The following is a 25,899-nucleotide window of genomic DNA, read 5'->3' on the forward strand; positions in this document are numbered from 1 at the left end:
GACAGCCAGGGTTATAGGCACTGGCTGGAACTGGTTAGCCCATCTGTGTAACGTTCAACGTGCACTTAATATTCTCCCTAGAAGGTCTGTGGGTGGGCGGACCCCATACATGATGCTCCTTGGCATAAAAATGTTTGTCCCGGACTTTGATGGTCTAGACATGGCGGCGTCAGCCGCACCCTTTGACGTAGATGATCACTGTGCTGTATTGCAGAATCTACAAGAGACCAGAGACAGTCTCACAAAAGAACACTTGCCCTCCACATCTGATGCTGCGCTTCAGATTCCGGTAGTCGGCTGGCTGCCTCGAGTTGGTGACCTGGTCCGTGAGAAGGTGGAGAACAAGGAGTTCGGCCCCTCTTATCGTGCCCCGGTTCCAGTGCTTGGCGTGCAGGGTACAAGAACAGTTATTTTACCTCCACTTCCTGGTCGCAAGGATAACAGGTACATCTCCATTGACAATGTCAAACTACAGCGAGTGGCCGATTCTTCTTAGTATGACTCCAGCGGTCTCTTGCCCTGCGATTCTGTGAAATTCTGTTTTGGCTCCGGCTTCAACCACCATGCCTGATATTGCCATCGAGATGCATACAGTTACTAATCCTTTGTTGCCACCACCGGCTGGTGGTCCACTTGAAGATACTGAGTATGCTTATCCCGCAGATGTATCATGGCCCGTTTTACAATCAACCGCAGTTAACCAGTCACGTTTCTCCTTTGACACTAACTCTATGACTTCCAGAACTCCATCAAAAGTTTCTATTTTTGCTGTTTGGTTTAAAAGACATTTTTTAATTCCCCCTTGGACTTACATTTGGCTGGTGCTCATATGTATTTTTTTGTTTATGTCCATTGGATTTGTGGTGGTATTTTTTCATCTTGTGAACGCACACTACCTGAAGGAAAGATCTACAATTAGACTAATTGATGGAACTTTGGTCCCCCACTCCTCATCACACATCATGAAGAGGGACCAGGCTTTTGTGAATATTACTGCCTGGCATGTGTTAGATGGGATTGTGTGGGATGCTGTTAAATTTCAAATTCATGGACCCAACTGAGGTTATTAATGTTCCGAATGTTCTTCGTGTTTCTATGGGTGATGTTGTGAAACAAAACATCCACTCTGATGATTGGGACGTTCAGGCCATTGAGGCATTATTTTCTGATTTGAAATATTATGCCGCTTTTGATGCTGAAGATTTGTATTTAGACGCTGCTAATTATGGGGAGCTGTTTTGCTATCAACATTATGGCAATCATTTCCTACATAAGGCTAATACATATCGAAATTTTGTAAATTATACGCAATGGGAACATTGTCCAACGCCAATGCTAGGCAGCTCCAGCACATTAGTGAACAAATTTGCCTATTTTACTAATTTCAGTGTTTCGCAACCTTACCCCTTTTATTTTAAAGTGGCAGCGGAGTCTGCCTCGGAGGTTAGGCGGACACACACTAAATTATTATTTTCCAAATCCTTTATGGATGATTTGGTGGTCAGGGGTTATGATCTGTGGAAAGCTACTACTGATCTTAAATCTGTTTGGGGTTCTAAACCGTGGCAGGTACAAGGAACTGAAGCTTTGCATCGTGCCTGCCTCATCCCAAACCACATATTTTTGAATTCGACTATTTTTCAGACCACCTGCTTTGGATTGGCTACCTCTAAAAAACTGAATTCCCCCTCTATTCCGGATCTGGGAGCTTATCCAAATTGGGATAATCATACAGATCTGTCCCTTGATGCGTTGCAGTCATACCTTACTAAGACATGCTTCAATATTTCCAAATTGCAATCGGAAGGATGGTTAATTTGGCAGACAAGCTCAGATTCCTGTCAACATCGTTTTTTGGGTCTGCGACCTGGGTACACGCAGGTTCGCGTAGACCCACGCTTTGAATCTTCTCATTCTGCTACTATCTACTCTGTAGGGAAGTTATGCCAATCTTGGCTGCAACATTCCACCTTGGCATCTGTTAAACTTTATTTATCTAAATTACATGACAAAATAGATTTGAATGATTTTGTTAAGGGTCCTGTAGGTGGCAGGTCCAAGAGATGGGTGTATGCTGTTTAAAACGAAGTTTGGAAATTATCTCAAATTGAAGCGGCTTCCAGATTGAGAGCCATTGATCAGGCCAATTTGGAAAAAGTACTGGCTGTTATCGATAATAGCATTAACACCCTTTCTTCCATAATTTACACATTAGATAATATTGTTTCGTCTGTTGTTGATATGTCTGTTTTGCATCATGGTCAAAATCAATTACGTTCTACAATGCAGTTTGCATGGACTTTGCAAACGTTAAAGGCTGGGAAAGTCCCCTGGGACTACATGAATACTTCATCTTTATTCCTTCCCTTTAATCTAACTGCGAAACAACAATTCATGTCCATGAAAGATGCAACATGCTCATTACTGCATATTGAAAAGTTAGAACCTTTGCCTTTCTCTGTGGCCGAATTGAACTCCGCTGTGTGGCTTATCAACGGGTTAATCACATTACCATTTCCTTTGTTTAAATTCAGTTTGTGCATGAAACATTATGCCCTAGGCAGATATGAACCGTTGGGTACTGCTTTGCTGCATGAAGTTCGGTCACTCCCATTTACATATAGGTGCATGAGAGAAGGTAAAGAAGTTTATTTGAAAGGTGAGGACTGCACTTCCACACCTGATCACTCAATAGTTTGTAGGCACATCCAATTGCATGGCGCGTGCAATGTGCAGGCACCTAATTTAGCATGCGTCATGAAAGGTATTCCAGTGCCTGCTATTACACCCTCTTTCACGTTGCTAGCTAACGGTAGTTATTTGCTTTTAAATAACGAGGCTTGCTGCGGGATGCCATGTGGAATTCCCTACATTGTGACTGTATCACAGAGAGTAGTCTATTGTAAAAATGTCCTTTTCCCACCCCCGCATGGGCGGCTGGATGTATCTATCTGGCCTTCCATTCCAACCTTGAAAGCAGAGTTCAACAAGATGAGCAGAATAAGGGCTCCATTGTCGCAAAAAGAAGTTGCTTTGACTTTTTCCCGTGAAACGTTTGTCCTTCACGTAGCAAACATGCGCACAGAGGTGCATGCGCTTTTAAATACTGATCTCCCACTGCATTTCGGTGCCCTGATTCAGATTATATTTAATGCCTCGTCCACAACTGGCTTGGCGCATCTTTTTAAAATTGTGGGCTCCGGCCTCGTGACCTCCTTCCAAACTATTTTTGGTGTGATACCGGCATTGTTTCATTCTAATTTTTCCAGCGTCTTTAGCGGGCTCCCGTTGATTCTCGCCCTCACGGCTGGTGTGCTGTTGTTGGTCTGCCTACTGCGCAATGGTTGCTCAATTTGTGTCACACGACAGCCTATCCAGGCTGCTCCATCTTCGTAACCAGATGCTTGAATATTATGGAACATTACCACTGGCAACCCTGAGCATAGCCTTTGGATTGTCCTTCCGGTTTTCCTACTTTACATGCGGGCAACCTGTTTTTCATTGCCTAGATTGTCCTTTCGAATGGGCTCTGGATTTGTGCTTGTCAAACTCTGTGTCTCCTGCCCCGGATTATGATCGACTGATGAGTACCTTAGTGGTTCATGAGTTGGACTGTTCTGGTATCAGGATTATGGCCATGGAGTCCTTGGGAATTGGGACATCTGTACGGCAGAGTATGACTTCTTGGCAAGAAGTTATCTTGAAGAACACGCCAGTTGTCCTCCGATTGTGCTAGAGGCCCCAGTTGTCGAGGAACATGCATGTTCGTTTACCTTGTTAGACTGGATGGCAGAAACTTTTACAGAACGTTCCAATGACTTCCTCTTGGAAGCTGTGGCTACTTACTGTTCTTACACGTTGATGGATTAACTTGGATGTCGTCCAACTTTCCTTGCATGACAGACTCATTTAATTTTTTGATTCGACATTTGGGCTCGCTGAGCCTTTGCAAGATGTTACGATTTTCCATTTCTTTTATTTTTTCCCCTTCATTTTTTGTTGTTGTTGTTTTGGTTTTTTTCCTCTTCGAACTATCACTCCCCTTTATTTGGATTTCCAATACATGCACTTGGTTCCGCTCTGTCGAACGAACTCTGCGTTCTTTTAATTGTATCCCTAATAGTTTGTGATCCGATCAAGGGAGGGTGTAGTGGAGGCAGCGTTTTAGATACATACATTGCTATGTTAGCATAAGCGCCTTAGATGTTAGAAACGCCATCTTGCCACTTTTGCACACGACACTGCAGATACATGTTATTATTTGAAAACTGCTTGCTTGCCTTTTCTTCACATGAGAACTGTCTGTTGTTCACATCCCTAGACGTGCACTGCGACCTTGGTCTGAACATTGTGTGCAGAAACAGTCTGAGCCACCAAACAACGTATGTTTTTGAGTTCAGGTTGATCGGCCCACGCTCTAGCCATAACACGCACACAGCTGCAAATATCTGAAAGTCAAGAGCCTTTAATATTACAGTTTGCATGCATTAGACACACATTCTGGAGAAGAACTTTTACCAGACGCAGAGCAAAACTGATCCTGTGATGTGATTCACCTAAGCTGATCTTTACGGTATGGGGTTCCCCATTCAAACCTAGAGACCTTCTATTAGTATAATAATACTAGCTCACTAGCGAAGGGAGGGTGGTTGTATTCCACTATCATTTGTAATATGATTTCTCCCTTCATTTTCTATGGTATTGTAACAATGCTGATGGTTTTAATTTTAATCATTTGTCTGCTTATGTTAGCCAAAGTACTGCATCTTAGGACACGTAGTTTATAAAATAAACATTTTAAACTTTACCGTGTCTCTGATTACTCTTGTTGTGGACTGATATGAGAATAATAACAAACCGGTATTTCTGATTCCCACCATTCCTGAGAGTACTCTAAGTCGCTTGTTCTGGGTTGTCTATACATTGGGAGCTCCGTGAGGATACGGACGACGAATTGGACACTGATGCTAGTCGGATTGGGGTTCTGGGGTGAGTTTTTGGTACACCACAATTCACTCAGGTCCTGGTTTCCTGCGCATAGTTCTGTGCATGAGCAGAATCCCTGCAACAGGCTATCTGGTCTGTATAAGAAGGAGAGAAAGACCGGCTGCCAGGAAGGGAGGTGAGGAAGAGAACATCCCACCAGAAATTTTATTGGAGAGCCCTGTACCGAACTGAATCTACAACTGTGCAAAACCATGGGAAAAAGACACCATGACAGAAGAATAAAGACGAGTTGGAGGAACACTCCATATAAACATAATACTACAACCCCCTCTAATGTCAACTGGGACAAGAGAACTGGGCGGAAGGCCAAGGACACCAGCTAAAACTACTGAGCCAAAGTTTCTAGACATAGAAGTAAGCAACGTAGAGAGCACCAACCAATGGTTTTAAAAAAGCATTGCGGCAATCACAACAATCACTGCCATAGACCACGTGTGGTCAAATGAAACACTTAGAGATAAACGCTCTCTGGGACTATGCAACATAGAATCCTTGGGGGGGGGGGGAGGTAGCATGTGCAGCAACAGACATGCGGAGGTCATTGCAGCGCCGGCCCGACGAGGAGCAAGAGCCCGATGATGAAGCAGGACATCCTTCGGGGTGTGTGAGGGCAACTAAGAGGCCAGATTTGGTCCTCCCCTTCGGGATTGGATCCTTGATATTGGGGACGAACCTCTATGCCTCTCTATTTTTCATCCTCCTCTTTCCTACTCTACATCTTTCTTTTTTTGACAGGGTGGCACCTTGCACCCTCCATATGGAACAGTGTCCCTTGTGATTTTACAGTCATTTGTGGAGCACTGACACTGGACCAGAACGAGCTCCTGGTCTCCCCCTCTCTTTTTTTTGACTTGGCCAACCTGGACCAGCTGAGTAAGAGTGTCCCGCGAGGAGAAGATGTGGAACCAAACCTCACAAAACATGAGAAAAATGGCCCAAAACACAAGCTGAAATGAGGGACCGCAAATCAAAGCTGGTGGCAGAAAAGAGATACTGACCAAGAGCATCTCGACTTTTAGACTACCTGTCTGGAGGGGCGTCAGGCACGATGGAGATGTCAGAGGAGACTGTAGCAGCTTGCACCACAAAGCTGCGTAGAGTATGCTGACGGAAAAGCCAGAGCGGTTCTCGAGGGGAAGGATGCTGCCTATGAACACAGAGTCAGACTACCTCCGTTCCTCTCGGAAACCACAGAGATCAGCTGCGGAGTACCTCAAAGCTCCTCCCTGAGCGCCACGCTTTTCAACATATACAACGCAGCCATCGTCAGAAACCACGGACTCAACATCCCAGCAGATTCTCTCCCTCGCCAACAAACCCACAGTCGCCAAGAACAACTTTCACGATGGGATGAAGGCTGTGGCCGCCTCGGTGAAGAACAGCTGCGTCAAACTCAACTCAGAAAAGACCGAAGTTCTCATCATGGGCTCCACCCCATCAGCCTAGGACGACTCCTGGTGGCCCGCAGCACCTGAAACATCCCCCACACTCACAGTCCAAGAACAGAACCTCAGCATCATCCTGGACTCCTCGCTCACCATTAACCGCCAGATCAACGGCATCTCATCATCATGCTCCACACCACACCACACCTGCTCCAAAAGATCTTCAAATGGTTCCCCACCGAGTCCAGAAAGACAGTCACCCAAGCACTCTTCAGCAGAATCGGCAACGCACTCTATGCCGGCATCACCCAGAAACTCATGAAACTGCAGAACATACAGAACACTTCCCACAGACTCAACCTCAACATCCCTCGCCACAGCCACATCACCAGCCACCTCAGTGATCTCCACTGTCTCCCAGTCAACAAAAGAATCACCTTCAGGCTCCTCACACACACCTACAGAGCCCTACATGATGCGGGACCGCGTACCTCAACCACCACCTCACACTGCATGTACCAACCAGAGAACTCTGCTCCGCCCAAATGGCCTCAAGACATGGAAATGCTCCTAGTTTGTCAGCGGAAAGGCAGACAGACACAAAGTACGTGAACATTTTTCTTATGGGAACCCCACTGGAGGGCTAGGAAACAGTACGAACAATATGGGAAAAGCGCAGAACCCACTGGAGGTTAACAATCCGTACAAAAGCACTACAGGACACAGCATGCAACATTTGTTGGACTCACCTGCAAAACTCACTGGGGGCAATTTAAACAAATCACATGCAGAGGGAAGTGCTTTTTAAACACTACTGCGCAATCTCTTTACATGCCTGTGAACAAGGGGCTGCTGCCCTGAAACGCGTTAGGCTGAAGAATTAATTCTGATTGGAAAATGCTCACTTCGTCTCATAGAATCGAGGAATTCACCGGCCATTGTGTCAGTCTTCGAATGGAGGGTAAAATTGTAAAAAAAAAATCCATCCATCTCTCTCCATCCATCTCTCTCTCTCCATCTCTCTCTCTCTTTCTTTCTCTCTCTTTTTCTGAGAAACCTACCAATTATCTTCCTGGTTAGTACCATAAAAGTATTACTACCTTGTTAACTATCTGCCCATGTTCTAATGGTCCTACGCAACAAAGATGATTCTTCAGCTGAGGCTATGATACAGAACTCAGAAATCCTTTCCTCATGGCATTGTGAAATCGAGGATTGAAGTAAGGATGTGGAGGCACACTGAAACAGATTAATGAAAAGGGATACCCCATAAAGTGAGAACCATCAACTAGAGTGGTGAAAATATTCGCGCTAACTTGCTTCCCATAGTTTTGAAATTCCTGCATATATGGCAGTGCTTTGCAAAACATAAGTTTGAGAATATTATTTTTCTGTCCCCCTCCCTCATGTCAACTATCCTTTTTTTAAAAAGCTACAATACCTCGGAAGAGCGAGCATAAAAATACAAAACTACACTGTGATGTGTTAAAATGATACATTAATACATTAAACTTCAGAGGAAACTCATCTAACAAATACAATAAAAACCCTCATATTACTTGAGTTTTCTCATTCTAAAAAGGAAGTACCATCACAAAGAAGTTAGTAAATGGTGCCATCGTTAACTCTTGAACATTTCAAAAGGGCTATCAACAGAAGTGCCAAGAAACTGGAAGGCCACCTATGTAGTCGAAGTTATTTTTCATTAAGTTGAGAATAGATCAGATACATCCAAATGTCAGATGAAACAAGCTGAAAAAAAAGTGGTTTATCACAACAGTGAAGAAATACGATATAATATTTTGGTCTAAAGATCAATCCAACTTAGTTTCCAAGAACTAATATCATATACATTGCTTCTTTGAAAATACTTAAATCTTGTATTTATTTGCTGCCCTGTAGTAGAATCTCTCCATGAAGCTGTCACGTGTTTGTGCTCAGGAAAAAGCCACCAGAAAATACCTAGCCCACGTTATATCAAAATCAACACTAGAGGATCCCGTGCACAACATGGTCATAATACAACCTCCTAAAAAACAGCACATTTGAACTTTGATAAGGTGGAAGGCTAAAGTACCGGATTACTCACGATGAAAATCGATGTAAATACATTGTCAAATAGTGTTAAGGATAAATGAACAAAAAAATGCAAGGATAATTTAAAAGAGGGGTGATTTAATGGTGCATAGAAAAATCAAGTCCCATCAGCAATTTACGATTTTGTAAAGTAAAGGGACTACGGGCCATTATTTACTTATTAACATATTAATTTAAACAATGCGAGCATAATTTAATGCTATCTGCCTCCTCCCAGTACACTCAAATTGTCGAATGTCTCCATGTCACTATCCTGAATAACCTTATATGAACATTTTTTGTATTTTAGTGAATCGCATTTAATCAAGAGGGAGAAATTCCCCGCTGTTCTTGTTGATCTGTGCGTTTGTCTGCTGATTTAAGAGAAAAAAAGGCAAAACATCAGGAAAAACTGCAGTTTGTTAGCCTATCAAACATGAAAGCAAGAAAATAATTTTCTCCCGAACCAACCACCAAATCTCAAACAGATAGAGTGCTTCTGAATGTATTCATTCAATCTGCCAAAACGTTTTTCTCTTACTCACACACACAAACACACCCCTCCCCAGCAGCTCAATTACCAGTAAATTTATAATCATTTCTTTCAAAATCATTTGCTAAGAATGGAGAATCGTCTTTACTGCAAAGTATTATTGATAACCTCCAGGGTGAGGAGGAAAGACCGGTTGAGACATCAGCTGGGCAAGTCACCAGAGTAGCACTTTTACCTTACCCACACCCGACCATTATTTTTCCATGAAGAGGCTGCGAGAGGACTGTAGAAGTGTTTTTGCTTATGTATGGCGTATTAAAAGTTACAGAAATGTACATTGTTCGTGGTTGTCCTGGTTGAAGAAGCCAGAAATCCAAAGGTCAAGATGATTGGGGAAGGACTATAAGGTCATTGCAAGAGTTCACATTTCCCCCTCTTCTAGCTTAGTAGTTGCCTGATCTCCTTGTGCATGTGACAAAGGAAGTCCACGTATGAAGCTCCACCGCTGAGGTTCTTATCCTCCACCAAAAAATGTTTGAAGAGCATCTCCAACTTGTCTTCCTGTTTCACTATCATGAGCTGCAAAAAAGAAATCATCAAATTAGAATGTTTGAGTTGAAGAACCATTAAATAAATTATGCTGAATTCAGAGTTTCCTTCTCTCTATGAACACAGTGACAGAGGAAAGCAGTACTATGGAAAGTCCAAATACACCTTACAGTAGTCATTAACAAATGCTTCAACATCTTGTCTGTAACAGACTTGTGCGTCCAACATTTCTACATCTGTCCACACCGCAAATGACTGCTCAACTCACCTTGATCAACTGCTTGCTCTCAACATCTCACCCTAACCACAACTACCCAACTGATACCTTGATTGTCTTTTGGCTTATTTTCTTGTTGAATTAGAAACAACTCTCCGACAATATGGTGCATCGATAGTGTAAACTGCATAATGTTACTAATTTACAATCACAGGCAAGCAAATCACCTCACAAATATATACCAGTGAAGAAACAGTTTTTGCAGGACTGCAAATCCTCAATCGACCCACCCAGGTATCTTTAGCCCATTTGGAGATGAGGTGTAAAAGTCAAGGGAGGTGACTTCTTCTGCGGTTACTCTTAGCTGGCTGACCTCTGAGAATAGATATTTTGTTTGCCCGATAATCATTAATCAGGACCACCTCCCTATTTTACCTCTAATCTGCAAATCTCAGAAGGGACAAAAGAAATCCAGAAAAAATATGATATTATGTCACGAAGTGCAAAGATTCCACAAGCAACTATAACACCCCCTTTTGTGAAGATTAAAATTAATTTGGATGCCCTGAAGAACTTGGAGACACTTCTGATCATTTAAGCTTCCAGAAAGACATAAAAGCAGACTTATCTGTACTCTACTTCGGGGCGGGTGGCAGAAAAGAGGGGCGGGTGGCAGAAAAGAGGCGTGTCAGAGAGGAGTGGCGGGGCTTGTCGTAGAGCGGCGGGGCTTGTCGTAGAGCGGAGGGGCTTGTCGTAGAGCGGAGGGGCTTGTCGTAGAGCGGAGGGGCTTGTCGTAGAGCGGAGGGGCTTGTCGTAGAGCGGAGGGGCTTGTCGTAGAGCGGAGGGGCTTGTCGTAGAGCGGAGGGGCTTGTCGTAGAGCGGAGGGGCTTGTCGTAGAGCGGAGGGGCTTGTCGTAGAGCGGAGGGGCTTGTCGTAGAGCGGAGGGGCTTGTCGTAGAGCGGAGGGGCTTGTCCAAGAGCGGAGGGGCTGGTCCAAGAGCGGAGGGGCTGGTCCAAGAGCGGAGGGGCTTGTCCAAGAGCGGAGGGGCTTGTCCAAGAGCGGAGGGGCTTGTCCAAGAGCGGAGGGGCTTGTCCAAGAGCGGAGGGGCTTGTCCAAGAGCGGAGGGGCTTGTCCAAGAGCGGAGGGGCTTGTCCAAGAGCGGAGGGGCTTGTCCAAGAGCGGAGGGGCTTGTCCAAGAGCGGAGGGGCTTGTCCAAGAGCGGAGGGGCTTGTCCAAGAGCGGAGGGGCTTGTCCAAGAACGGAGGGGCTTGTCCAAGAACGGAGGGGCTTGTCCAAGAACGGAGGGGCTTGTCCAAGAGCGGAGGGGCTTGTCGAAGAGTGAAGGGGCTTGTCGAAGAGTGAAGGGGCTTGTCGAAGAGTGAAGGGGCTTGTCGAAGAGTGGCTTATCGTAAAGCAGGAATGAATGACGTATTATTTATAGAGCGCACTTTTACTCAAACAGTGCATCCTGGAGCCATGTCAGACACCAAAACACATACCCCCATGATCCTAAAGGTTCAGCCAAGAAAAGTTCCAGCCAAGAAAAGAACTAAAACGCAAACTAAGATCAGACCATACATCTGCATTCCTCCTCTGACAGCGTGAAGAGCCAATGATCAGCAATGGGAGGAATGCATTTCAAGTAAAGAGTTTAGAATTTCCTCAAGAAGTCTTAAGCAAACCAGACAGCTGTGATGTCTGGCAGGCTTTGACCCAAAAGGGCACTAGTATTCAGAAAGGGGACAGAGGCAAACGGGTAAAAACAGCCTTACTACATTGGAGTCGAGTAGTGGATACAGTAGGGTAACTAAAAAGGGAATGTCCTGACTGCAATTTCTTCAAAAATACCCTTAGTGCAATTAGGTTACTTCCATACCAGCAACAGTGCTCAGAATTATCGTTGTAACGGCTCAATCAGTCCATACTTTGAATCCCCAACTTAATTTACAATCCATTTGAAGAGAATAGCACTGTGCAGTTAGGTCACATTAAAAAACAGTACTGACAAGATACACAAACAGGAACGCATCCGGAGAAGACGTTTAAGGTTGAGGTTGAAACACCTGAATGAATGCTTTTAAACATTAGTTGTACAGAGTAAACAAGTGAGCCAGGAGTCCAGAGTGATATTCAGTTATTAGGAATAGTGTGATAACTATAGGATTTCCCAGCCAACAAAGGACTTACGAGGGGTTTCTCACTGTGGAATAAAAATGTGTAATATATTGCTAATGCACTGATTTACGAAGATGTTGGGGTAGGGTTGGGTCGGAAAGTTCAAATCTGTATCCCTCAATATGACATACAGATGAAGAACACCCCAAAAAGTAACTCTAATGACTGAATATGGTTGATACCATCCCAAAGTGACTTGTTGTGTTCGTGAATTTAGATAAATGATGAATTCATATTTATCATGTAAGGAATGCTGTGAATTCCTAACTGCATTCGGCTAGTTCTATAAAAAGGTGTGAAAGTACACCTAAAAAGCATGAGAGGAGACAACAAATGACCCTAATATTAAAGACACACTGTCATTAAGAGAAAGAGTAAAGGCTAAGGGTTGAGCCTGTCTAAGCTCGCAAGAAAGTGAGAAATGCACACTTCCAGTTCTGACCCCAAGGATGCCAAAAAGGAAATCACCATTAAAGGTTTTTATGTTCATTTACCCTCTCTGACAAGATAAAAACCTTAGAAATGACAGGTAAAGGCAGTAAAAGAAAGTAACGGCTGCAAGAGCGCACCACTGAAAAAAACAACTACGCTAACAGGTTCATTGTAGACTTTAGATTTACAAGCATACGACAGACTAATTTTAAAAAATACAGTATGTGAAAAAGAAGCAGTTATGACACTGAACATAGAAAGGCGGCCACCTGAGGTAGTATGCAGAGGCCCTTGAAGACAGTTGGGGGACCAGAGGACATGAAAACCTGCATCTAAATAGACAAACTGACGCCATTAGAACAAAAACAAGCATTTGCAATGCAATAGGTCACGCATTTCAAGAGTTTGAGCTATTGGCATTGTATAGGACAATGCCTTTTATTTATGTGTTGTTTTTAAAACAGATAAATAAAAGGTATTGTCATTTACAATGCCAATAGCTTAGACTCTTGCAAATGCGAGACCTATTGCATTGCATATGTGTTTAGTGCCCGTGCTATAAAGATTTTTTTGAAAATGTCAGGAGAGAGCGTGTCAAAGCTATTTGAGAAAATAGTACTCGTAGGCACATGTAACAGGGGGTGTGACCATGGGAGGGTACAAAATGAGAGAAAGTGATACTAAGGAGGGACTACTAAGCCTATTGCCCAGTGAAAACCCACAGTTTACAGTCGACAATGACACAAGCCAATAAAAAATATGGGCGCAGAGTGGGCTGAGCTTCAAGTCCATACTTGAATACAGCATGCCTCGCAGAGCAGCACATGCGCTGATCAGGCTCGACCTATATAATGGCTCTTTAGCATCTCTTGTTGCCAATTAAACACGAAAACAAACTGGAATTTCACTAATTGCCAGGTGAAGAATTCCATCAAGTTCACAGAGAGCTGCCTAAAACGGAGGTGTTGCTTGTCGATGAGATGAGCATGGTGGGCCTTTGCGGCGATTCCACCCCGAGTGCAGGGACTCCCTTTGAGAATCAGGTCCAGTATCTATTGTAATGCATGCATCATACATTGCAAGATTCAATAAGTATTGAGAATTGCATACTGTGTGCAGGCAATTTGATTGTATGTTCTGATCACCTTCAGTGAGCACCAGTGTAATGGTAGTCTGTGTACAACAAACCCAGGCATAACAAGACACATTTCAGGTAGGGATCAAATATTTGGTTTGCCTCCCAGTACAGTGACTGAGCCAAACTATATGGCTTTAAACCAGGGGGTACTCACAAACTTTCTGTCAGGGGCCAAAATTACAGTGTGGTTAGTGGACGCGGGCCGCACTGGTAGGGGTGGAGTCAGTGGGGGCGGGATCAGTGGGGGGCGGGGCTAGAGTAAAAAAAAAAACCTTTCAAAACATCTGTCTCCCTCTCTCTGTCTCCCTCCCTGCCACCCTGTCTCCCTCCCTCTCCCTCCTCCCCCTCTCTCCCTCCTCCGTCTCCCTCTCTCCCTCCTCCGTCTCCCTCCCTCCCTCTCCCTCCCTCTCCTTCCCTCTCCGTTCTCCTCCGTCTCCCTCCCTCCTCCGTCTCCCTCCCTCCCTCCTCCGTCTCCCTCCCTCCTTCCCTATCCGTCTCCCTCCCTCCTCCGTCTCCCTCCTCCGTCTCCCTCCCTCCCCTGTCTCCCTCCCTCCCTCCTCCGTCTCCCTCCCTCCCCTACCCTCTCTGTTCTCCTCCGTCTCCCTCCCTCCCTCCCTCCTCCGTCTCCCTCCCTCCTCCGTCTCCCTCCTCCGTCTCCCTCCCTCTCCCTCCTTCCCTCTCCCTCCTTCCCTCTCCCTCCTTCCCTCTCCCTCCTTCCCTCTCCGTCCTCTGTCTCCCTCCCTCTCTGTCTCCCTCCCTGTCTCCCTCCCTCCCTGTCTCCCTCCCTGTCTCCCTCCCTGTCTCCCTCCCTCTCTCTCCCCCTCTCTCCCTCCTCCATCTCCCTCCCTCCCTCCCTCCTCGGTCTCCCTCCCTCCCGCTCTCTCCCTCTCCCTCCCTCTCCTTCCCTCTCCCTCCGTCTCCCTCTGTCCTCCATCTCCCTCTGTCCTCCATCTCCCTCTGTCCTCCGTTTCCCTCCCTCTCTGTCTCCCTCCCTCCTTCCCTCCCTGTCTCCTTCCCTCTCTGTCTCTCTCCCCCTCTCTCCCTCCTCCGTCTCCCTCCCTCCTCCGTCTCCCTCCCTCCCTCCCTCTCTCTCTCTCTCCCTCCCTCTCTCTCTCTCTCTCTCTCTCCCTCTCCTTCCCTCTCCCTCCGTCTCCCTCCGTCTCCCTCAGTCCTCCATCTCCCTCCCCCTCTCCCTCTCTCTCTGAAAAAAAATCGGGAGAATGGGGCCTTGAATCGGGTTACTGTCATGTATGGGCGTTGGAGGTGTGCTGCTGCAGAATCTGACATTTGAAACGCAAAATGCATGTTTTTTTTTCCTTACCTTGCAGAAGCATGGAGCGCAATGGCAGGCAGACAGAGGGTGATGCAAGTGTTGTGCACTGGCCTGGCAGGATGCTGGCAGTGCATACAACCCCCCCCCCGGTGTGGCAGCCCGGCAGGCTGAAACAGCTTCCAGGTACACACACAGCCGCCCCAGAGTACTTCACAGGTCTTTAAAAGACCATTCGCTTGTTGATGAGGCTTTGGTTTGCTTTTTCACCCTTTCTAGAGCCCCTGCATCGCCACTCTGATTATTGCTGGAAGAATTAGCACTCTACACAATACAAGCCCTGTCAGCTGAAACCCCCCGAGGAATCGGGAGGCGGGAGACTAGCCTTGAAATCTGTAGTCTCCTGCCTGAATGGGGAGGGTTGGCATGTCTGGGTACGATGTCTGCAAGGTCCGCGGGCCGCCAAGAAAGGCTTGCCGGGCCGCTGGCGGCCCGCGGGCCGTACTATGAGTATCCCTGCTTTAAACAGTCAAAAAGATACACATTGGTTTTACCTCTGTCATGCCACAGTCTAAAGAGAACCAAATTCAAGAACTGAAATCTACTCGCCGGATGGAACTGCAGGCAACTACATTTTTCCCTGGGACAAAAGACTACCAAAATACTGAATTAATTAAAAATAATTGTGTCGGACTGCAGCAAGCTTTCGGTTTATATGTAAATTCATTAAAAAAAGTTTTGCAAAGAAAACTAAATGCGTTGAAAAGGCTCCAATCCATTGTGACATAGGTCATATCACTGGCTTTCTTGCATATTCCAAAACAGAATTTTGTCATGATACAACCGCCTCAAAAAGATGCACACTGCAGTGTCAAATTCCTACTTTGTAAACAATTGAATGTTGAAAAACAACAATTTCCACTTTTGTCTCATTCATGGACTCACCCATTCACAAGTTGTGAGAGTATAATTTTATTTCAATCATTATTTCGGCCATAAACGTGGGTATAAAAGGACAATAGAAAAAAAGACAGTACATGTCCAGTTAAAAAGGCATCGCAAGTTAGATAAAATTTCATCATGAGGATAAAAGCAATCAGTGATCTTACTGGCATTAAAGGGCATATATCTTTTAGCTCCTGTGGCTGATTCTCCAGATAAAAACAGCTGAAATTAGAGGAACTAAATAGGTAGCGCTGTGATGCTACTATAGTTGCTTAAAAATTAGTCAGACAAAAACCAACTAAAACAACGAGTGCCCCCTTTTTATGGCACATTTTAGGAAGGAGCAAATATTGACTCAGTTCGAGGGAGACTCCGTAGTTTGCAGATATTCCTGGACAGCCAGAGAGCTCTGAATGCCCCGGTTCCTGACAGCCGGAAGCAAATACATCTTACTAAATTCCTGATCAAATCTACTAAACAAGCATCGCGGCACCGACACTTTACTTTTAATGTTAAAAGTAAAGCGCGGGTGCCGCGATTATACCAAAAGTAAAGAGATAGAAAACAAAATCTATTTCTTTACTTTTGGTATAATCGCAGCACCCGCGCTTTACTTTTAATGTTAAAAGTCAAGCGCGGGTGACGCGATTATACCAAAAGTAAAGAAAACAAGTGACACTGAAAGCGATCGCATCGCGATCGCTATTTTCAACAACTAGTGGTGCACGTGCACCACAGAGGAGCGGGGGGGAGGGAGCGCGGCAGCAAGGCGAACGTGCGCTGCTGCACATGCTGGCCACCGTCGGGAATGGGCGTTTCAAAGGCGGGCTTTGCCCAATCGCGTGCCAATTTAAAAAAAAAAAAAAAAACACGCGTAAGCCAATGCCAGACGGGGAAAGCAAAACCACACGCACGAGCGTGTGGGTAGCTTTCTAAACCCCGTATAAGAGGTCTCGCGCTGCGCGAGCAGAGATGCACACTGCAACGCTAGGCGCAAGACCTAAAAAGGTCTTATGTATGGAATGAAGGACAAATTAGTTATCTTCGTAAACGCTCTTTCTGGTAGAGACTATCTAACAGCAGATTCCTCACCTTTAGAATATTCCCCCAGATGTCAGACTAAATCTGGTAAATCTTTAGAAGTACCCCTGCACGCAGACATGTGGCACCGATGACTGTGTATCGATATCGTTCCATGCTGGGTAGAACATGCCAAGCCCGCTGCCATTAGTTGCTTTCTTACCTGTCTGGGACCACAAATGCGGAGCCAATTTCAGATCAATTGTGGCCTTTTGCAGATTTCATAGGTGGGATCTTATTAAATGAGAGAGTCCAGTTCACTGAATGGGGAGGCAGAAGTCTCAGTGAGACATCTGCGGTAAGAGTCTTTACCAGAAAGAGCATTACCGAAAGTAAGTAACTTGTTCATTTGATGGAGACTAAACTGTAGATTTCTCATCATTTGAATAGATACCATAGCAGTTCCTCTCAGGTGGTGGGACTGTGAACTGTCTCAAACCAATAACGTCCTGCAGAACCGAACAGGCAAAATGTCTATTTAGACAGGCCTGGTTGTCCTGACAGTAGTACTTCATGAACATATGAAGGGATGCCCATGTAGCCACCTGGCAAATTTCCAGGACAGGCAACCGCTGTGCCAACAAGAGGCAGCAGCCTTGGCTCTGGTAGAATGACCCTGCACGTTTCGAAGGACTGCTTTTTTGCCAATGTATAGCAGATCTTAACGCAGACCCCAATCTGTCGAGAGATGGTCCTCTTCAGCACAGCCGTTCCTTTTGTTTGCTCCAGTGAATCCAATAAAGAGGTGATTGTTCACCTGGTGTTCTCTTGTAGGATCAATATAGAAGCTGAGAGCCCTTTTCTGGTGGTTTTCAGGTGGCGGAGTCTCTCCTGCTCCTTACAAGGGTTAGATGGAGAAAAGACTTCCAGAAGAGTGATATTCTCATTGACTTGTAAGGAAGTCCCAACTTTCAGAAGGAAGAAGGCGCGAGTCAGCAGAACCAGCTTATCATGGTAGAAAGTTGTGTAAAGCAGCTTGACAGACTAGGCCTATAACTCACTCAATCACCTACCTCACCAATGTTATGGTGACAAGAAATATTGTCTCGATAGTAAAGAGCCAATAAGAATAAATGTGTAAAATAAGGGCGCACACATGAAGAATATGAGGACCAAATTTAGAACCCACGGGGGCATAACAAATGGAGAAGAGGGGAACATGCACTGTAATCCTTTATGGAACCTCATCACAACAGGTGACTTAAAAAATTAGGGATGGTCCAGCAACCGTAAATAGGCCGTCAAAGCTGAGAGGTACCCTTTAGCAGTGCCAAAAGCAAGGTCTTGCTAGGCTTGACAGAACACAAACAACAAAACTTCAGACAACTTGGTGTGGAGTGGGTCGATCTGTTTCGAAGTGCACCAGGCCACAAACGTTTCCCAACAGAAGGCATATACAGATATGTTTATGGGACACCTGGCTTCATAGATGACACCATCAACTTCAGGAGGAAGCTCAAAAGGCACTCAACTGTAGCCACTCACTTTTTAAGCAAGGATGTGTAGGGTGCACAGGTTTGGGTGCAGAATTCTGTCCTGCTGCTGTGACAGGGATCCCCCCAAAGGAGAAGCCAGATCGGAGGACAGAGGCTCATGCCCAGGAGTTTGGGATACCATGCTCTCTGTGCCCGATTCAGAGTCACTGGGATGACTTGGGCCTAGTCGGTCCTGATCTTCCTAAGAACTCTGGCAGGTGAGGAATTGATAGAAAATCGTAAATGAGTATCAATCAATATATTCTTTATTCGATTTTGAAATAAAATCATAAAAGCCAAACAGTATAAAACAGAGCACAAAAATCAGCATCAACGTAAGTTAAGAAATTTCACTTGCTTTAAAATCCTAGAAAGATAAAGTGAGAGAAAAAGCACTGTAGGTGTGTTTAAAAACTATAAAAATAGTAGTGCAAGTCTAACTTGGGAAAAATTCATAGGCTTTAAGAGTGGACGTATAAATTTAAATCTGAAATGATTGAATTTCACACAAATCATGACAATATGTAAAGTGTCATTGAATAAAACATTGTCGCAATCGCATAAGGGCATCATCGAGTCCTTAAAACAGGCATGATTGAAAGGCAATAATCGCGGGAATAAATTTAGCCTAAAACATGTCAATAGACTTCGCTGATGGCGAGACAAGTCCCAGGTCAGATAGGGTTCTAGGCCACTCACAGTTTTCACTAGTATGGCATGTCGCACAGAATTTTTGGGTAGTGCTATGTCCTTGTGGTCAGCTGTACACATAGGAATATTAGAACTAAATTTAAATCCAACTGTGACTTCACAAAGGGCTTTGGTGGAAGCATATGTTAAAAACCTTTATGGAAATACATCACAACGGGCGATTTGAACAAGGGGGGCTGGTCCGTAAAATGGCCTAGAGGGCCGACAAGTAACCTTTAACAATACCCACTTCAGGTCCTTGCTGGGTCAAAGACAGACCAAACAGCAGGACATCTAACAGTTTGGCTTGCAACGGGTCTGTCTAATGAGCGCTGCATCAAGCCACACACTTATTCCAGCTTTGGGGGTATACGGATTTAGCGGAAGGGTGCCTGGCAGCCAGGATTACATCAACAACTTTAGAAGGGGGATTAAAGCAGATCAACTGCCACTGCTCAATTTCCTCTCATGCAGGTGCAGGTTGCGCAGGATAGAGTGCAAAATCTTTTCCTCCTACTGCAACAAATTATTCTCCTAAAGTGGCAGCCTGATTGCAGATTGAATCAATTACATTTGCTCCTTGCTGAACCTATGGGATGGAAAAAGCTGGAGGACCTGAAAGTATGTACTTGAGATAATTTTTCCATTCAGGACTCTATGCACTTTGTATTATTTTGCGATCATTTTTTGCACATCCGAAACCGGTTCATATTACCCATTTTAAAAGGCAAAGGTTTTACCCAGGCTAGACCGGCTTTTATTTATTTACAAAAGTTAAATAACGTTTGGGAATTTTTTAACATAGCTAGCTTTTTAACCGCAGCTGTCAGGTTAAGGAGGAAAGGAAGATTTGTTAATAATGAGCATCCTTGTTAGAAATCTCATGACTTTTTTAATGTGCATATTGATGAACTAGATCTTGTCTTTGATATTTTGTGATGAATGTGATTTTGTAATATTTTTGTAAATAATGTTACTGTGTATTTTGTAGTATGCTCTTATGGTTTTAATTAACCGAATAAAGTGAACTTGACTGACTGACTAATTGCAGGACAGATGCTCATGCCCAGAATTACTGGATACCATAATCTCCTGGCCCGATTGAGTCACGAAGACTACTTGGGCCGGGTCATTCCGATCAGAACATGGAGCAGGAGAGAAAGCGGTGGGAAGGTATACAGGAGTCCCATAATCCACTTTAGGAAGAATGACTCTCTGACAGACCGCCTTATTGGGAATTTCAGTGCGCAAAAGTGTTGACATTGCAGGTTCTTGGCGGTAGTGGAGAGATCAAGCCAGGCCTCTCATTCATTGCCGAAAGAAGCCTTGTGCCACCTCCAGTGTAACTGCCATTTGTGATCTGCTAGGCATCACCAGCACGTCCGGGCATTTAAAGATCCTGCCAGGTGGTGTAAGATCAAAAAATGTCAGATGAGCCAGCCAGTTCTAGAAGCGCAGAGTCTCCGAGCACAGGATCTAGAACCTACCCTGCTTGCTGCAGTAGCACAATGCAGTGGTGTTGTCCGGAAGTACCTGCATCAGCCTCCCTCTGACAGTGGGCAGTAAGGCCTACTACACCAAGCAACCTGCCTGCAACTCCTACAAATTGAACCAGGATAGACCTGAAGCCCCAGTCCCATTTCATGAAGAGGAAATGGCATGAATAACCACTTTGCCTCATTCACAGTTCCGTACCTTCAGTAGCACCCTTGGAAAATAAAGAAATGTACATCCCTGCAGCAGGGTAGACAGATGCACATCTACAATTTGTTCAGGTGTTAGAGGAAGGAGTGTTGGAGCGGAAATAAAAGGCAGGGCTTAGCTCATTTGTATAATCTGCAATTCTGATCTGTTGGACATATACCGCCAGCCTGGAGGAAATATTGAATCCTTCCTCCCACCTTTCGAGTGTGAGCTGCTGAGGAGAAACTAAAGCAGCTTGTTGGCTGTTGTAGCGGGGAGCTGGAGGATGGTTGCCCAAATTCGGTCTTACACAATATCCCCTAGTGCTGCATCTGTGACCCTGAAAGGATTAAGACATATTGCTCTATTACGGGCTGAGAAGGTTGCTGTTGCTTATAGGTTAACACCGTGGAGTGGCCTCTGCCTGCAGACGCAATGAGTCAATAGTTTTGCAGGCTTGAAACGGCCCAAGGAACATGCTTAGGCCCTAAAATCTTTAAACTGTTCTATTGTGGGGTCCTCTTAGCCTCCGATGAGTCTAAACCAATCACAAGGTATGCCCATCAGCAATCCCTGCACAACACCTGAAAATTTGCTCGACCTCATCCTGGTGAGCATCTTGAACAAACTTCTCTGTCATTGAAAACCGTGGTTAAGTTTTCCAATCTACTTATGTTCATAAAGAAATATTTGTATTGGTCATCCCACACTATTACAGCTAGGCGAAATGATACACCATAGTTTGAGGACTGTAAGATTGCAGCGTCTGAATTAATGATTGCTGTAAGAAGTGGCAGCAGCATTGCATAGCACTTGGAAGGAGAGCATATAATAGGATACAGTCACATGCCTGACGATGTTGGGAGGAGGATAACTGGTGTGAATTAGTCGGAGTGGCTAAAATGATAAAGATGGTCATTCTGGCATTTTCTGTCTAAAGGGATATTGTATATTGTTAAGGAATATGAATTTTTCATACACCCCTATGCTTGGGAACAACATTTCTCAAACCTATAATGTTTGGGAGAAGGGAATTTGGGAGTTGATAATGGCGGGAAGGAACAGTTTAACCTCCAGAATCAGGATGGAAGGTCAACAGTCAACATCACCCTGACTGAAACCATAGGTTCCATTGATAGTGTGAAAAAGGGAAAGGCTCCAGGACTTGATAGAATTCTGGGCGATGTTTCTCGCTCAGAGTTGACCGTTTGGGGTTGTATACTCAATATAGTGTCAAATGCTACAGCAAGCAGTGACGAGATACCAGGTACATGGAAGCGAGCCAAAATCATCCCAATTTATAATCAGTCTGATTGAAATTTGTATTAAGCAGATTTTGATATAGATTCAGTACTTTAGATCAAGTGCTCTGATTTTTATTGAGAATTTGGAAGATAGTTGTGATCAGCAAGGGGCACTTTTATATTGTGTCTGTGTACCTAAAGTCCGCTTTCGACTTAATTCCTCGTGATAAGTTGTGGACTAAATTCAGAGACTTAGGGATGCCATCAGGTCTGCTACAGCTTATAGGCAAATTTGCACAAGTAAGGTGGGGCAGGGGTGGTGAATTAACCAAGAGAATAGATATTTTAAGAGGGGTTCACCAAGGTTGAGTTTTAGCCCCAACCCTGGTAACTTTAATATATGAACGGGTTAATTGATGAACTTCACGAAGGTGAAGATAACCCTCCAAGGGTGGTGGACCAACTAATACGAGTGCTTCTCCATGCTGTTGATTTCAAAAACCCCAATGGGCCTGCAAAATATTCTAAACAGGTTTTTGGATGCATGCGTTATATCTGGCATGGAAATTAACTGTTTGAAAACTAAATTCATGACCTTCCGGCCACACCGGTCAGTTTAAAGGGAAGCGGAGGCTAGACACCAGGATCCTGGATCAGGTCAAGGTCTTGGATTATTTGGGTGTCAGGTTGACAAGTAATTAGTCATTATATGCCCAGAATCAACAAAGCTAAATGTCCCTGCAACACGTAGAGGCAGCAATTGCAATAAAAAAAACAAAAAACCTAAATAGATCCACCTTTCGCTCCATCTCCTGCACTACAAATCTACTGTGCTTGAGGTTTCAGTGCAGCTCTTTATGGGGCAAAACTATGGGGCGTGGAACAGACCAAGGGGCTCGAGTTAGTCGAGAACAAATTAATTAGATACATTCTAAACATGCCACAGAGTACAACCCTTGGTCCATTATGCCTTGACCATGGATTGAAAATATCACACATATTGCTGTTCTAAAAGTGTTTTAGGTCAGACTCTGGACAGGCAAGACACAGATTACAATCAAAGAAGCTGTTTCAGAGTCCTTGACCAAGGATATTGTACCAATTTTAAAGACAAGATTCTGGGAATACATCCAGGGTGTTTTTATTTTAATTACTCTGCACATGGCACTTTGAATTAGCATTTTTTGGATATTAAAGGTACCTTAACCTTTGAGTTATTTATGGTTCTGATAGAACCCCCACTTGCAAGGTCTCTGTATCTAAAATGTTGCATCTTACCTGCGAATACAGTAAATGCAAATGGAAACAGCGCAATCGAACATTGATATGTCCAGCTTGTAATTTCCGCAACAAGTCTGTTGAGCATTTTATGCTCTTTTGTCCTGTCTATGCGATGTATAGGAGTAGATGGATTGTTGCAGCTTGTTGGTTAATGACCATCTATCTCTCGCCTTACAGAAGCTATGCAGATCCTAAGATCATATAACACACAGTGGGTTGATTTCTCTGTATCAAGGTATCTTCTTTATGCTGGTGTATTAGAAACAAAACATTAGTCACAACCTAGTAATATTATGTTGCTCACAGGTTTTATACTGCTTGGATAAATAGTCATGTACCTTTAATGTTGTATTGATCGTTTTATATACAAGACTATATTGATATTGTTTTATATGCTTTTAGTTTTGTGTTTTTAATTGTACTATTTTATTAAATATACACATTCTATTTATTCATGTTTTTATGAATCAATGTAATTTCGTGTAAAGCACAAGTTACTTACCTTCGGTAACGATATATCTGTAAGAAACATTAGTTAGTTATAGATTCCTTAGTTAGAATTACTCCTAGGCATCAGATTGGATCCGGAAAGTTTTTTCGTCAGCAGTACCTCTGCGCGTCGGAAGGTGGCGTTGGTCGGCCTGGCATCCGTCGTTGGCGTCGTGGTCGCCGGGATGACGTCGCGGCAGCTACTTAGAAGCCGCCCTCGCGCGCTGTCAGTTCTGTACACAACTTTCCCGCACCAGAAATGCAGAGCCATGCAAGACACTGACCATTGGTGCTCAAAACTAGGGCCCTGAAAGGATGTTCTTAACCCTAGAAATCAGTTCGCAGAACGGGGAGGATGGGTGGGGCGGTAAGGAATCTATAACTAACGTTACTTACAGATATATCATTACCGAAGGCAAGTAACTTGTGCATCTGAAAGAAAATCGTTAATTATAGATTCCTTAACTTAGAAAAGATACCCCAGCAATACCAACCCCGGTGGTGGGTCTGCGAACCAAGATCACATCAGAAAGTCCTGGAGAACAGAACGGCCAAAGAAGCCGTCTCTCTGGACTTGGCTCTCCAGGCAGTAGTGTTTGGTGAACGTGTGCAGCGATGCCCACGTGGCCGCCTTACAGATGTCATTCAGAGGCACTCCTCTTCCCAAGGCAGTAGTGGTTGCCGTCGCCCTGGTGGAGTGAGCGCATAGCCCCACAGGAGGCTCCTTTTTAGCTAGAGAGTAACAAGCCTTAATACACAAACGACCCATCTAGAAATGGTGCGTTTGTGTAGGCCCGACCCTTCTTTGCACCCACGTAGCTAACAAAAAGTTGATCATCCACCTGGAACTGTTTTGTGTGATCCAGCTAGAAGGAGAGCGCACACTTTGGGTGCCGACGGTGGAGCCTCTCTTCTTCCTTTGAAGGATGCGGAGGTGGAAAGAAGGTGGGCAAAGTAATGGTCTGCCAGACATGGAAGGCAGTGATCACCTTAGGAAGAAAGGATGGACGGGTCTGGAGAACCCCCTTGTCCGGATGAACAGACAGGAAAAGAGATTTTGAGGAAAGAGCCTGGAGCTCACTCACCCTTCTAGCAGAAGTGATGGCTACCAGGAAAGCAGTCTTAAGAGTTAAGAGACGTAAAGGACAATTATGAAGCGGCTCTAAGGGAGCGCACATTTAGTAAGTCAGTACAAGATTCAAGTCCCACTGAGGCAGAACAAAAGGAATTGGAGGAAAGAGGCGTTAAGCCTTTCAAGAAACGGTTAACTACCGAGGACTTGAAAAGAGAAGGCTGATCTGGCAGCCGAAGGAAGGCAGAGATGGCTGAAAGATAGCCCTTGATAGTGCCCAGAGCATAGACCTGCTGGGCTAAATAAAGAGAGAAGGAACAAGAGTACTTCAGAGAGAGTGGCAGAAAGGGGATCCACAGCCTTTGCTGTGCACCATGCCACAAATTTGTTCCACCTGCAGGCATATACCGTCTTAGTGGAGGGACGCCTGGCTGCCAAGATTACGTCACAGACTTCGGGAGGCAGGTCGAAAGACGTCAACTGCCGCCGCTCAATCTCCACGCAAGGAGGTGGGGACTGGACAGGTACGGGTGGAGGACCGTCCCCTGCTACTGCGACAGAAGATCCTCCCGAAGAGGCAGTCTGAACGGAGGATCGATGGCCATGTTGAGCAGCTCAGGATACCAGGCTCTTCATGCCCAATCCAGAGCCACAAGAATTACTTGGGCCCGGTTGCGCCTGTTCTTCTTCAACACTCTGGGCAGAAGTGGTATAGGCGGAAAGGCGTACAACAGACCGCAACTCCACTTGCGCCGAAAAATGTCACCGAGCGAGTGCCACTTTGGAAATTCCAACGCGCAGAATTGCTGACATTGCGTGTTCTCTTCGAGTAGATCTAACCAAGGCTCTCCCCACTGTTGAAAGAGATCTTGCACTACCTCCGAGTGAAGATGTCATTCGTGATCCATCATGCACCTGTGGCTGAGTTTGTCCGTCCTGGCGTTCAGAGAATCTGCCAGGTGTTGAACCACCAAGGAAATGACTTGATGTTCCAGCCATGTCCAGAGGCGAAGGGCCTCCTGACATAGGGTCCACAACCCCACCCCGCCCTGTTTGTTGCAATACCACATGGCGGTGGTGTTGTCCGTGAACACTTGCACTACTCTTCCCCGGACAGAGGGAAGGAATGCCTTCAGTGCAAGACGAATCACCCGGAGCTCCAGGAGGTTGATGTGAAGCCCGGACTCCGCCGGAGACC

At 45.0% G+C, this 25,899-nt stretch overlaps 1 protein-coding gene across 10 annotated transcripts in view; it reads right to left on the reverse strand.

The window, feature by feature from the left end:
* Positions 1-8,547: 8,547 nt before the first annotated feature.
* SEC24C (SEC24 homolog C, COPII component) overlaps positions 8,548-25,899 on the reverse strand; it is a 1,178,749-nt gene continuing 1,161,397 nt past the window's right edge. For all 10 annotated transcript variants that reach the window (XM_085603503.1, XM_085603507.1, XM_085603502.1 and 7 more), the window contains one exon: positions 8,548-9,540. In XM_085603503.1, the coding sequence (XP_085459629.1) occupies positions 9,400-9,540 (141 nt within the window). In that variant the 3' untranslated portion in view covers positions 8,548-9,399. The remainder of the gene's footprint in view (positions 9,541-25,899) is intronic.

Source organism: Triturus cristatus, chromosome 1_2 (assembly GCF_964204655.1).
Source record: "Triturus cristatus chromosome 1_2, aTriCri1.1, whole genome shotgun sequence".
NCBI classification, from domain to species: domain Eukaryota; kingdom Metazoa; phylum Chordata; class Amphibia; order Caudata; family Salamandridae; genus Triturus; species Triturus cristatus.